The 14,611-nt window shown below is 40.8% G+C and overlaps 2 protein-coding genes across 2 annotated transcripts; both read right to left on the bottom strand.

Moving 5' to 3' along the window:
* Positions 1-677: 677 nt before the first annotated feature.
* Positions 678-11,540, bottom strand: LOC137612661 (matrix remodeling-associated protein 8-like). Its single transcript, XM_068341297.1, has 10 exons — positions 11,383-11,540; positions 6,408-6,434; positions 5,999-6,310; positions 5,813-5,914; positions 5,261-5,722; positions 2,216-2,374; positions 2,102-2,132; positions 1,938-2,017; positions 1,796-1,849; positions 678-1,697 (listed from the first exon to the last, which is right to left on the bottom strand). Exons 1-10 carry the CDS (start codon positions 11,408-11,410, stop codon positions 1,672-1,674), a joined length of 1,281 nt encoding a protein of 426 aa, XP_068197398.1. The 5' UTR covers positions 11,411-11,540; the 3' UTR covers positions 678-1,671.
* Positions 11,541-12,749: 1,209 nt separating this feature from the next.
* On the bottom strand, positions 12,750-14,611 carry aurkaip1 (aurora kinase A interacting protein 1). Its single transcript, XM_068340603.1, has 4 exons — positions 14,485-14,611; positions 14,042-14,142; positions 13,463-13,932; positions 12,750-13,064 (listed from the first exon to the last, which is right to left on the bottom strand). Exons 2-4 carry the CDS (start codon positions 14,091-14,093, stop codon positions 12,951-12,953), a joined length of 636 nt encoding a protein of 211 aa, XP_068196704.1. The 5' UTR covers positions 14,094-14,142; positions 14,485-14,611; the 3' UTR covers positions 12,750-12,950.

Raw genomic sequence — 14,611 nt, 5'->3', positions numbered from 1 at the left:
CGATACGCAGCGCTGCGCGGAGCGCAACGCGGAACAAAGGGAGCGTTGGGCAGACTGGATTGGAACCATCTCTTCTAATAAAGGCTGATGTTGCTGCGTCAAGACGATCATTTCATCCAGTTCATTACGAAAATTAATAAAAGACTAAGTTTGAAAGAACAGAAATATTTGGAACAAATGGGGACCTTTTTTGATAACTGAAACATATCTGAATAAGTGATAAAAACGAAGAGGTAAAATATAAAATTTCTTATGCTATAACTGTTGAAAATATAAAGACATGGTAAAATATATGAATCTGTATGGTCTGGGGGAAATGATTATAAGAAACAAATATTAATAAATACACACACTATTGCTAAAATCAAATTAAATGATACATATAATGCAATTGTTTTATTATTGCAGGATGCAACTGTTTGTTGTCATTTGAAGTGTAACTTTGTTGGAACGGGAATAACAGATGTAAACCCTCAAACAAGTATTTAGAATTATTCTGCCTCCCTCACTGTAAACATCTGATCATATCTTATCTCATCGCCTCACACACCCGAACCTTACAGCTCCAGAGGACGCTGCTGGGTATGAAAAATGTATTACAGTTCCCTGCTAATGCAAACACCTGTGGGTTTATGCATAAAACATCTGGAGCAGATAGCGATTGATGACTCTGTGGCCACTGTGGTGATTCTTTAATAATAAAAATTCTTTTCATAGAAGAGATGACATCAGAGTGTGCACAAGTGAGCAAGAGAGGAAGAAATGGTTGTGATTACAGTTTGCGATTTAGCATCAATGAGACACCAGCCCCTCGTCTTCCTGCAGTACGCCTCACAGCGCTAGGGCCATGTTGTTTAATGCCATATGATTGACCAGCAGATTTAATTTTTTTAATTCAGTGTTTTATATACCAGAGTGCATTGTGTATGTGCTACGCAAACACACCACAGAGCTCATTAGGAACCAAATGATTATCTGAAAGTTGTTTTTCCTGAGTTTTGTTTGACTGAGCCTTTTGTCCATGGTCATAGACTTTTATTTTTCACCTCATAACCTACCAATGAACAGATGTACTCCAAATGGATTTGTGTGATATCCACTGAGGAAACATTATTCAAAACAGAATTGACAGAAGTGTGATTGATTGTGTTTTTAACCCAGAAAAGTTTAGACTTCTTTTGTTGATATTTTGCTGATATTTTGAAATTTCCATGGTTTAAAATGTCTTCTGTATCACTAAGAATGCAGTAAATTTATCACCCAACACATCAAAACAGCTTTACAAATGAAGGTACAGCAGAATTTGTGCAAAAAAAGGAGAACTATCAAAAACAGAAAAGAGCAAAGCACACGTTAAAAATACTTCAATAAAATGCATGCATTTTTACAGAGACATCCTAGTATTCAACATATACCGACCAAATGAATGTAAAAGAGTAAGGATCAAACGAATGCTTATACTTCTGTTAGCTGGTGAAGATGCAAGTTATATAAAATAACATCAAAACAATGGTGGCTTTTTAGAGAAAATGCTAAGAGTGTAGAATTACAGCAGAGGGAGCATTCCTCCTGTCCTCTCCTGGGTTTCTTCTTGTTTTTCTTCTTCTCTCCTCTCCATGATCTTTAATTCTTTGCCCTGGACCTGCCAGCGGCACCTCAGGAACATCCCACTCACTTCCACAGCTTTCCATCCAGTTCTAAATGAGGAAACAGGAGAGGGATGGATAATCAATGAATCTTCATTTTGCTTTGTTTACTGCTATATATTCATTTACTTTGCAGAATCTCTACTCACCCATATTGCAGTCCTTGGCCATGCCTTTCTCTTTCAGTAGGTTGTTTTTGTAATCTGCGGAAAGGACGAAGCACATTTGTAATAAATTTTTTGTTTAAGCAGCTTGAGTTTACCGCTCATGTGCAGATGACGCCGTCGCTACCTGAATTCATCGGGTCTCTGTGATAGGTCTTCAGCTCTGAACACTCTGACGGCATCTCAACTTCGCTGATCACGTTTCCTCTGCACATAAACAAGTATCAGCTCACCATTGTATTTAACATAAAGGAGGACAGATATAATAGAACACACGATTAAAAGTCTCACCGATCAGATCGACGCAGCTCATACTCCATCCCTGAAAGACAGATTTGATACAGACCCTCAAACAAAGGTAAAGGTAAAGACAAGAAAAAAGAGGATGAAAGCGTCTCAGAATACCTCTATTTTTGCGTCGCCGAGTCAGAACAACAATGGCAACAACGACGAACGCCAGCAGTAAGAAAGTCGCCAGGAAGTAGCCCAGATGCTGCACCAAACTACCCCGATGCTCGGGTAGGATGACGTTCACGACGCGTGGGCTCTCCACTCCTTCTTCTCCTTCAGGTGGAACAGAGAGAGAAATGTTCTCCAGTCAATAAATCATTGTGCTTTCAACTCAAAACCAGCATCGGATGCACTGTCATATTGATATATTGTTATTTCAATCCGGGTTAGTATTAGGGCAATAAACAGGGATTAAACTAAAATAGATTTATACAAAAGTAAAAAAAAGTTTTTGAATCCCATTGAGATTTCTTGCCTTTTATTTGTTTCCAAAAACGCAGAGACAGAAGGAAAGAGAGCAGGAGTTAAAAATGTTAAAACGCTGTTTGGTGGTAATGACTTCCAGACCCTACATCTGCAGCTGTTGTGTTTTTTTTTCTTCTCTCTCTCTCTCTCTCTCTCTCTCTCTCCACAGAAAAACACACTCGCCATTAAAAAGCAGGAGAGAAGTGAAGAAAAAAAAGAGACAAATTCAGTTCATGTGGTCTGTCTGCATGTCTGTGTTCGCTTTCCATTCGGTCCATTTCCTGTCTTCTCACAAACACAGACTTCTAGTTTCTGCACACATGGAAAATAAATCTGTGACACCTTCAGCTGAGCTCATTAGCGAGTGCTTCGGTTTGACGGGCCGGTCTGACTGCATATGGCATCTAACTCGTCTGCAGGCAGCTCCCCGTCTGTCGGTGGCTCCACTGGTTGTGTACACTTTGTAAGCAGTCGACAATAATTATTATGTACGACGAGCCCAGAAATACTGGTCTTAGAGATTTAGGAACATAACAACAAACTGATGTTTAATTCTAAACATCATGACTCCGTGCAGCGTGTTTTGACACATATATATTTTCAGAGTATCCCTATGGTGTGTTTTTACAGAACTGACGAAGGGTAAAAAAAGAAAAAGAAAAAGAAAAGGACTACATGCAGCCACCGAGGATGTTTGCACCCGTGTCCTTTTGTTAGTTGGCTCGTCAACAGGATTACCCAAACACCTCCAAACAGACTGCCATGAAACTTGGTGGGAGGATGGGTCTAAGGTCAGAACAGACTCCATTAAATGTTGGGCAAAGATTCAAGATGTTTTTCTTTTACGATCAGATAGCGTTATTAAATTCTCTGGGAATAATTCATCATCAAATCGTACATATTTATGTGGTTGGTGTTTATGATTGTGTGCAAATTGGTGCAGATCCAAATAAAAAAATCTGGTTCAAAGGTTACAGAAATATGAGTTTTAATTTGGATGAAGCCCGATTTTTATTATAATAGATCGTTGGACCTTAGTGTTGAATTTGCAATTGTAGTTATTATTTGTCTCTTATATTCTAGCACATCTCCATCATTAGCGGCAGATCACAGAAAATATTGGACCACGAGAGACATCAAATCTTCTTTGGAGTGTTTCTATTAGAGTCAAAAACACTCTGGTGATTCAACCAGATTCGGAACCAAAACTTAATAGAGTCTCTTCTGAGTGAACACCTATCCACCCACCACGTTTTATGGAATTGCGATGAGTCATTTTTGTGGAATCCTGCTGACTAATGAGGGTAAACACGCCACGTACCATCTCTTTTAAATCAGCCAATCGTGTGAAAGATAAGAATTAACCACAAACCTCCAAGTGGGAGCTTGTTTGGCAAATATCACCTGCCGCTGATGTACTTTATGTGCCTGACATACTGTATCCAAGGTCATTGTTTCCAGAGCTTGAATGTCACGATCGGAGCTTCGGATGTGTCCCAGGAGGAACGCATTTCCATTTTCCTGATAGATCTGACCAGCATGTGCGTAATGACGTCTATTTCAGAGCGCTTGCCCTCCGTTTGAGATGTAATTCATTTGCAAATCAATGAAGCGAATCTTCATGTTTAAAAGATTTCTTTTTCTTAAGTAATGATTCACAAAACACCTTCAGGATCAGGAATAATTTTATCCATAAATTATTACAGTTAAAGTGAAAACCTCTCATTTCAGATGATTTCCGACGTTGGCCTGAGCACAAATAATTTGGTTTTAACGTTGAAAGTCCTTAAAAAAAAAGATGAGGCGGGACGGCCTCTGATCACGTATGGAGCTAATAAACTGGATGTCATTTCTTTAGAAGGGAGGAGGATCTATAGCCTAACACACCTTCATCCCCTCCCTTTAGTTTGCACATTCATGTCACAGCTGGCCCAGATGTTAGACAGATGTATCAGGATTCCATGACTCCACCAGAGGCTGATACACATCAGCAGAGCAGCACAGCCGGCTGGGAGGAAAGGAGAATAAACAAAACCGGGAGATACAGCGAGAACCAGTCTAGACACGTGGTTGGGACTTTTGGAAAATGGGGTCAAACGTAGGAAAAAAAAACACAAGATATGAGTCTCCCACTCCCAAAATGACTGGCCTTTTTGGAGCCTTACTCCTCTGCCTGGCGCTGTTAAAATGTCTCCAGCTGTAAATGTGAAAAAACTTTGTAAGCAGAACGAGACCATTTCCGTTCCACCCAATTTAAAGCTGTTTACTGCAGACAGCTCCTCACGATAGAGCTGAAATGTATTTTTCAACTTGCAAATGCTGAATCACAGTCAACCAGATTCCTTCTTTCACTCTCCCTTCCTCTCTTGATTTCTCTCTTTCTTTTTTCTTTTCTTTTTTTTTTGCTTTCTTTCTTTCTCACTCAGCTTGCTTCTACATTCCTTCGGCCTCCTCCCTCCCTCTTTAAGTCAAACACAAAAACAGAAAAGCCTGAGGACAGAACTGGCAACAAGAAGAACTGATTTAACTAACCAACTATGTCTATGAATGTGACCAAAAAAAAAAAAAAAGAAACCAGGACCTGCGTTGTCACTCGGTTTAGTCGAGAAACCAGATGGGGGAAATAACGTTCACCGGCGTTTTGGAAAAACAAGCGCTATGTCTCATGATGTTTTTTAATTCTAAGAGGCTTACTTGGTTCTGACGCATCCTCCTGGAGAACTCTGGGTGCTGTGGTGGGGGTGGATGGAAGCGGAGCTCCCACGGCGAGTCTGAAGATGCGTCTCTCCTGCAAACCGCAGTAGTGGTGGTGCAGGTTGCAGGAGTACAAGCCTTTATCGATGGGCCTCAGGTCAAAGATGGACAGCGAGAAGTCCCCTAAGGTAAACGCGTCTTCTGCCACGCTCATCTTTCGATGGGAAAAGCGTGTTCCGTAATCCCGGCGCTCTCCGGAGGCGTAGAGGTCCACCAGGCGGTCAGCCCTGTCGGGGCGCACACCGGGGGCCTGGAAGTCCCAGTGAGCGACCTGCTGCTGGTCCTCCTGGAGACCCTCTCTCCACAGAGATCTCCGGTTCACGCAAGGCAACGCCACCGAGCTGCCCAGCAGGACCACGAACACCGTCTTCTCTCCATCCCAGTAGCGTCTCTCCTTCCGGGCTGGAAACAAACAGGTAGAAACAAAAAACGGCACCATCATGTCATCTGTTTCACGGGATTACATCAGCGTGTTTGATCCGGACGCCTCACCTGACTTGGTGACGTTGAGCTGGATTTGAATGGACTGGTGAAGCTGACAGTAGTGATGGTGAAGATTACAAGTATAAACTCCTTTGTCAGTTGAGGCCACGTCTGAAAAGAACATCCAAAAAAAAAAAACGTAAGATGAACGTAAAACGAAACCGAAGCCGCTGGACGTTACGGGAAAAGCCTCACTGTGGATGACGAGGGAGAAGTTTCCGTCGTTGAAGGCAGAGTCTGGGATGAAAATGCGGCCCTTGTTGAAGCCGTTGTAGACCCTTTGGCGGCCGCCGGGAGACATGTCCAGGACTCGTTCCACGGAATACTCTGGGCTGCTGCGGACCAGGTCCCAGTGCACCACCCTCTGACGGTCCTTCAGTCTGTCTTGAGTCCACACCATGCGGGGGCTGTGGCATGGAAGAACAGCCTTAGTCCCCGCCGGGAGGGTGATGTTCTGAGCCTCCACCACCACACCGAGGCTGCTGCTGCCGCTGCTCTGACCCCACGCTGACAGGAGGAAATAAACATGTGAGCTCAGATAATGGAGGGCTGACAAAAAGAAATATCAGACGACAGCTAGCATGCATGAAAATTCATTCATTACCTAGTGGGAGGAAAACCACGGCAAGAACTGGAAGAGATAGAAACATAATTAGAGATATGTTCTGATGCACAATAGTGGAATATTTCAGTTTTAGACCAGAGATTTTAAAATAGAAGAAAAAAAATACATTAAAAAAAACAACAAAATTCTGAAACAATAGAATACAGAAACAGAATAAAATCAACTCTAAGGGTTAACGATCCGTAACAGGTCGCATATTTTGCCGCTCATGTTTCCTCCATTTACAGTCTAGAACACAGGAAATTTTCCTGCAGCACATGTGCTATGTCTTATGTATTTTTCCCACAGCGCTAGTTCGTTGTCTGTTTACTGAAAGGCCAGCGGAGATGCACACAGCCAAAGCATACAGAGCCTCTATTCATCCTGGCGGCTGCCACTGCTGGCCGGCTGCAAGGGCATGATCCTGAGGGGATGAAAAATCAGGCCGCCATTCAGCTCGCTTCAGTCGCACCGCCTGGTGTCAAAACCAAACACCTGTGTATTTTTACTCCACCGGCAAGGATTGCTGTGAATGTAGTGTAGAGTTATCAACGTGACGTTATATATTTTTAAGATTTAAAGGATGTTACAGACTCAGCTGACCTGATTCCATCAAGCCCATCCCTCGGGAGCATTGGGGCCCCGACTGTAAATTCTCTCCCCCTCTAGTTTTTTATCTGTTCTATGAAAAGTTCAAAAGACCAGCCTCAGCATCTCATAGCGCGCTCAGGCTCGTATGGAACCAATAGGTTAAAAGGGAGGCCTTCAAACGCTTGAAAAGCTGGCTGATGAGTTCTGAGCGGCAGGAAACTGATCAACAGTTTCAGTCGAGCCAAACGACAGATGTTTGAAATCTGCAAGATGTTTATAGTAAGTTAGATTGGTGGATCATCAGTGGAAACTGCTTTATTATGCTAGAGAATCAGAGATGGACAGAGTACTTGACCCCAGTACTTGAGTAAGAGTACAAATATTTCTGGTCAAAATTTACTTTGCTACAAGTAAGAGTAGCCCAGTCAATACATTACTTGAGTAAGACTTAAAAAGTACTTGCTTTTAGATGTACTTAAAGTAAAAGTAAGAGTAAATTCCCTTTTTTTTCTTTGATGAGAATGGACCTGACTGAATTACTGTCATTTTACAATTTTATATATACTGTAGTACCTTGTATCTCTTGTTTCAGAGGAAACTCTTTGAAACCACCTACACTGATGTGCCTGCCTGTAGAACCATTATGTTATACTGTACCAAGCCTTCCCCAACATCTATAAAAATGGAAATAAAAGTAATGGAATCATCAAAGAGGACAATTATGTCATTTTCACATTTTATTAAACAATGCCCCCCTTTCATACACACACAAGACCAAATGGAGCCATACAGGCCCAACCGACTCGTTTAACTGGGGACCAACTGGAACCCCTAAAGGACACCCTGGTGGACTACTGGTTGAGAACCAATGCTTTACAACAAACTAAATCTCTGCCTTCAACAACTCAATGTTTACAGGAAGGACATATCCCAGTACCACAATATTTGTCTCCCCTAGACTGTCTGCCCCCCCCCCAATCTGTGTGTCTCCCCCTGCCCCCCAGTCTGTGTCTCTGTGGCCATGTGTCCGCCAGTATCTGTCAGTCTGTCAGTCTGTAAAATTAAGTGACAAGAGGTCTCTAGGTGTGACTTTTGTCAGTTTTTCTTCGGCAAACACAATAAGCATTTGAAAATGTTCTTTTTCTTGTCTGAGTCCGCGTTGTCCTTTTTCACTTCTACAAACTCGAACATATCTTGAAGATGAGGCCATGTGTTTTCTTCCTCATCATGTTCATCAGATTCAACGGAGGCTTCTTCGGCAGTCACCTTTGCCACCGCGGTCTTGTTTTGAGCTGATTGGGTAGGGGATGACATATTTCCGCTTTTACGTAAATCCCAGTTGAGAACGTGTACTGTGATAGGTTTCCTTCTTTGATGAACACTGCGTGTGGCCAATTGCATTTTAGGGGGGGGGGGACAAAAAAACAACAACAGGCAAACCTAAAAGTAGCGAGTATTCATGAGCCTTCTCAGAAATTAACTCGAGTAAGAGTAAAAAATATTTGCCTTGGAAATGTATTCGAGTAAGAGTAATAAGTATGAAAGAATTCTAGTATTTGAGTAAAGTAAAAATCCTCAGAATCTCTACTTAAGTACAGTACTTAAGTAAATTTACTCCGTTACTGTCCACCCCTGTAGAGAATATATTCTAAAACAATGATTGACAGTAATAAAACACAGTCACTCAAAGAATGCACTTCAGTACACATTGGAGAGTTTTTTTTATTTCTATTCCAAAGAATAAATAAGACAATATTGGAAGTTTTACTCTCATTACATTTATTTGATAGCAACATTTTTCATATAAATTTGGTGTATAGTTCTTCATCTATAACAGCAGTTAATTTAGTTGAATTGGCCCTACAGGGGTGACATAAGAACCAAATGAAGCCTCGTAAATCCACAGAGGTTGAAGGCCTTCATATTGGCGCACAGGTTGCACTCAGAGGGAGTGTGTGTTCATTTCACTCCACACACAGTCAATACTTCACCAGAGGATTTCTATAGCATTCATTTATAACAATACTCTATAAAGCCAAATGATTTAACCACATCTGTGCTCAGAAAGGGGACTTCATGCTGGAAAACTCTGGTGGGTTTTCAATTGAAGGGTGTAAACTTTCCTGCAGAGGGTAAAACAAAGCGTCCCAGCCTGTAATTTACTGTCATCTCTCCTCCAGACACACACAGACGGATGACTCAAGAGGCCGGGTTCACACTAAAGGTTTAACAATGTGCTGTTCAGATTCTGGCTATGACAACAGGTGATTACTAAATGACCTGAGAAAGGACTGTTTTGATTTATAACCCCAGGGATCAAAATGGAGAACATCATTCTAAAGATGAAACAGAATTTTATATTTCGAATGCTCCACTCAAACATAAAGCATGTGTTTACTCAGCATCATTTGTTTGACTCATGGAAGTTGGACGTGTGTGAAGTTTGCTCACAGCTGTGTCACAGGATGAGAGTAAATGAAACCAACGTGTCCGGCTGCAGACTCAGCTAAACACAGACGCATTCAGAGGCCAGGCTGTTGTTTCTCTGGTTTACGCACGGCAAACGTGTCTCTAGTATTTTTAGTCATATTAGCTTTCCTATTAGATGCAAATGATCATTATTTCATGTACTTTCCACAGTGTCGGCCATCCAAAGTTCCTCCGCCAAGTCGGTAATGCTTTTGCCGGCGTTGGTGTGTTTTTCTTCTCGTCTGCCTGGTAGCTGGATTACACAGAAACTGTTTGACAGACTTCCATGAAACTCAGTGAGAGGCTTGAGCACAATTCTGAAGTGTATCAAGATGAAAGGGCGTGCCCAGGAATATTTTCAATTCCTTTAACATTATGAGATTGATTTTTGTTCTTTTTTTTTATCATTATGCTTTAAATGTATTTTGAGGAAACCAGGTGGAATTGCTTTGGTGGTAGCAGAGAAGATCCCATAAAGTTTGAGGATGAATCCACATAAAAAGATGGAGTAAGGTGGTTTTTGTTATCTGCGTATAAACTTATTGACAGATGACCATGAAACTACATGAAAGGCTGAGGCCATGGAAAAAAATTCTCAAATCTTGGAGAAGATCCGATCAAAGGGAAGTTCAAACTAATAATGATAAAAATATGATTCCAAATTCTAGTGGGTTGTTATGGCAGCAAAATCATTTTATGAGCCAAACTATGGCACAAATTTTGCTTTTAGGTGCAATGACATAATGGGGAAAGTGAGCTGCCTTGGTGGGGCTTTGGCTTTCTGACTGCTGTCAAGTTGTACTTCCACTATTTGTGCACTGTCTTATAGAACCACTACTTTTATGGTAAAAAAACAAAAAAAAAAAAACAAAACCTTGAGTTTCCAGTCTTTCACTGAAAATAAATGTGTATCATAATATAATTTAAAGTAGAACTAGATTTGTTCAGGATTTGATATAATTATAGTACGTGAAATCCTTAATTTTAATGCATCACTGATGACTAGGTGTTATAGGTGTAAATGCAGCTTTTACAGAAATATCTAGCAGGCCTATCATCTCGGTGGGGACACCTTCTTGTAAAAAAAACCCAAATAAAGGTGAATTGCCTGCAGGGACAGTTCAGAAACACGTTACCTTATTGGGATCTCATTTTCTGCCTTGAATGAGTAGTTTCGTGTTTATAAGACTGTTTACATCAAAGTTGAGGGCTAATTCTAAGGTTTTACGCGCCTTATTGTTGTGGCTGTTAATTAAGACAGGGGCCAATCATAGTGGTTGGAGGTAAACCCCCCCCAACTCAAAGCATTCAGCCCACTCGTGGTGAAACACTCATTACTGACACACATAATGACTGGTTGCTGGATTGTGCTGACTCCTCCAGTCAGACCGCAGTTAACCAGAAACACATTGGGTCGAAGCCATAAACACAGTCCCACACACACACACACACACACACACACACACACACCATCCAGAGGCTGCAGGGTCACTGGTGATGCGTGGATTCAGATCCGTGGAGCTCAACATTATTTTCAAAGTGAATTTTTTTTAAAAACAAAAAAAAACAAAACACCGGTCAAAGAAAGAAAAATGAATCCCGTGATCTTGAATTAAATCTGATTAAAGATGAGATAAACATGTCGTAGACCAACACAAACAAGACAAAAGAAATTGGACAATCACTGAGAGAATTAACGGTAAATAGTCTATATTAATCATTTAACAGATTGTGTCGTTTTGAAGCTTTCCAAACGACATTATGATGCCATCATGACGAGAATAACATGTAGATTCCAAAGGAGCGGAGCTCGGCTTTTGTTCTTGACGGACTATTCTAACATTGATCCAATTCTGACCCCAAGAAAACTTCTTTTATAACCAAAAAAAAACAGTCAGAAAACTGCACGACTTACTCTGAAGAAGAGTCATTTCGAGGTGCATCTTTTCCACGGTGCTGTCAGCGGAGGTGAAAGCCCGTCGGAGGCGGAGTGCGCGTCGGTGGTTAAAACAAAAGAAATTGAAGTTGACCGAGCAAACACCGCACAGCTGTATTTTGTTTTATTCCTACAGGACGGAGCTTCCCGTCGCTCCGCCTCCGCCTGTGAATGAAATCCAACACTCCTCTGCGCTTTTGGCGCTGCAGCCTGCGTGAAGGCGCAAAGGCTTCTTGGAGAAAAAACAGACACTCGGTGGATTAAGAACTGTTTGGCCGCTAATCCACTTCAGTATTTAGTTCCTTATTAACTTTTAATTAATTCAATGGCAAACTTTATTTAATCTGGAACACGAATACTACAGATGTAAACGCTAAAGGTGACACAACTAGTGTATGAAATATTTGACACATTTAACTAGTCCAGCTCCGCACCAGTAATCCTTTTGGTGTTATTCTGTAGTCTCTCCTGAGACTACTGTAGATTTACTTTGGTGCTCAGTGCTGGTCAGTCCAGAACTCCAGAACCACCAGTGACATAATCCAGCCACGTTGTTCCAGCTGCGGCGCTGCTCGTTATCATTTCCTCCCCCAGTCTTCATCCCCTTAGCGGGGCTGGGTTATTAACAATGGAGTTGTCATCTGGGATCCGCTGGACAAAGAATTTTTACAGACTGGTTTCAGACTACAGATGACCCACAATCATAAATTAGGTGATCGGTATCTTTGGGTTGGAAATGATTACAAAACTTCCCCAATTTAAAATTTTTAATTTTAACATTTGAGACTAAATGTTTTTATGGGTGTGAGCGTAGAAAGCAGTGATTTGCCAACATGTTTTTTTTTCCCCAGTATGAATTTTTCCACAAGTGAAAAAAAAAACTGCTGTATTTAAACCTGGTGAAGCATGAGGGGGAAAAAAGTGTCTTTATAAACTCTTACATATTCTTTAGTTATTTAGGAAACCACTTCTTAGTTAAATGTTAAAGTCCCACCTCACCTTACTTCATTTTCTGTAATTGTTGACCCTGTGAAGGGTCGTCGGAGCCTGGAGCCTATTCCATCAGACTTCGAATGTGAGGTGAAGTTCTTTTTAAATTGTACATCATTGAGAAAAAAAATAAAAACCTCCTAAAATCAAAACACATATTTATACTGCATGGGGTCTTTAAGAACTTTTGCTAAAAAAGTGTAAAAAAGTACTGTATTGACATTTTGAAGTGAGATAATGTGATAAAATGGTGGTACCAGTTCATTATGTGTCTTTTTCTACGTGCAGCAAGAACAGGAAAATGTAAGTTGTCCTTCTATTTTACTGTCCAAGATAAAGTCAAACAACATATCTCATCTTTGAATGATATATATTTATTAGGTTTTGTACATTTTTCAAAATGTACTTGTAGGGAGTATATCCTCATTACAAAAACTTACCACAATTAAACAGCAAAGCACAGAAATTTGTGTGATCATTTTAGGTTCAGTGTGGTGTGTGATGAGCTGTCCAGCGTGAAGGACGTGACATACACTAAAATGCCCATCAGTGTTTTTTCAGCCCCTGCCCCCTTCATATTTAGTGTAGACCTTAGGTGCAGTCCATCCCACTGGAGGACCCCTCAGTCCAGCTTTTCTCCACAACCTCTTCAGATCTTTCTCAAAGCTTTTCTGCACAGAACAGACACACAGTTCACAGTCACATGTGTTAAATTTGAGCAAAACTGAAGTGCAAGATAACATATAAATGCAAAATTACATTTGTATCCCTGTTGGGTCAAGATTTTGTTATTTATACTACTACTACTACTACTACTACTACTAATAATAATAATAATAATAATAATAATAATAATAATAATAATAATTAAATAAATGAATAAAATAAATGAATAAATAATGTGAACAAAGCACAACACTGCGAAATGAAGCTTAAATTATTTAAATTATTTGGTGTTCAGTATTTAAGACAATGACCAAAAACAATTAAGAAAATATCTGCTTAGTTTGTGGGACAGAATCTTTATTTGACAGAATTCCATAGTTCTCCAACAAAAAATGAAACTCACCTGCTTCTTTTTCCTCCTGCCATCCAACACCTTCCTCCTCAAGAATTTAATACGTTTTCGCAGCTTCCTATATTTATGCCGGTTCATCATCCGTCGTCGGAGCTTCAAAACATTTTTACATCTGAGGGGTGCTGGTGCATCTGCATCATCCCTATCCTCCGTAACAGGGACAGAGATGGGTGGAAGGACTCTCTCTTCCAACAGCTCTATGTCCTCCTGTGGCTGGACCGTCTCCGGCAGGGGAGGAAGGGAGTAACGGAGGGAGAGCCAGCTCTCCAGTGGACTCACTGACAGTTTTCGTGGTATTAGAGCTTCGTCAAGTTCTGGTTCCAGCTGGACCCATTGAGGAGGTGAGGTGTTGTCTGCTGCTGTTGAATAGTTTCTCAGTCTATCTTTGAGTAAAGAGTGGTGAGCTGGAACAAGTGGTCGCACACATCCATTGACAATGTTTCCATTGCCTTGAAGTGTACCTTGCAATTAAGAGGAAAATCACAACAGTAGGTAAATATATAAATATTAAACTGCAGCTTTAAATAAAATTTCATAGATACGAAGAAAGACAATGTCGTTTATACTTACAAGATACTCTACGTAATATTTTAAGACGGGAAACAACCTTTGAAGAGAACATTGCTGCCTATCATCCACGTAACGTCATCAGGAGTCGGTAGTCACTTGTCCTGTGAGCAAAGGCAAGGCCGTGTGCGTTAGAGCTCGTCATGAATATTTCAAACGTTCTGACTTCATAAATCAAACAAGGATGGAGCCACACCATACTAATTCAACCAACTGAGTGCCACAGAATCGTTACCAACCCAATTTGATTAGAATTCAAGCAATACTACAGCTAGCCGTTCGTGCTTACACGAATGATTAGGTTGATGCTAATGCTAGCTGGTCATGTAGCTCCGCTTTGAACACGTGAATTGAGCTATCGTATAAAAAAATATTTGATACTATTTACCGAGTGGCTATAACACACCACTAAAACGATTATTATTGTAACAACAGTCTTAACTTACCTAATTTGCAGGTGACCGAAATCTTAGCCTTCAATGTGACTCCAGAATACTACTTCCGGCTTGTCCGACACAAATTAAACACATTTCCTGTTTGTAAAAACGGAAAAAGGTTCCGCCTGAGGAGCGA

The sequence above is a fragment of the Antennarius striatus genome, chromosome 2 (genome assembly GCF_040054535.1).
Source record: "Antennarius striatus isolate MH-2024 chromosome 2, ASM4005453v1, whole genome shotgun sequence".
Taxonomy (NCBI): Eukaryota; Metazoa; Chordata; class Actinopteri; order Lophiiformes; family Antennariidae; genus Antennarius; species Antennarius striatus.
This window is presented reverse-complemented; position numbering and strand designations above follow the sequence as displayed.

Excerpts from the sequence above, each read along its gene's own strand:
- LOC137612661 (XM_068341297.1), bottom strand. The coding sequence starts at position 11,410 with ATGCACCTCGAAATGACTCTTCTTCAGA. Across the intron at positions 2,018-2,101 it reads GAGCTGCGTCGATCTGATCG|AGGAAACGTGATCAGCGAAG; the intron begins GTGAGACTTTTA and ends GTTTATGTGCAG. Across the intron at positions 1,850-1,937 it reads CAGAGACCCGATGAATTCAG|ATTACAAAAACAACCTACTG; the intron begins GTAGCGACGGCG and ends TCCTTTCCGCAG.
- aurkaip1 (XM_068340603.1), bottom strand. The coding sequence starts at position 14,093 with ATGTTCTCTTCAAAGGTTGTTTCCCGTCTTAAAATATTACGTAGAGTA. Across the intron at positions 13,933-14,041 it reads AATATTACGTAGAGTATCTT|GTACACTTCAAGGCAATGGA; the intron begins GTAAGTATAAAC and ends CTTAATTGCAAG. Across the intron at positions 13,065-13,462 it reads GCAGGAGGAAAAAGAAGCAG|AAAAGCTTTGAGAAAGATCT; the intron begins GTGAGTTTCATT and ends TGTTCTGTGCAG.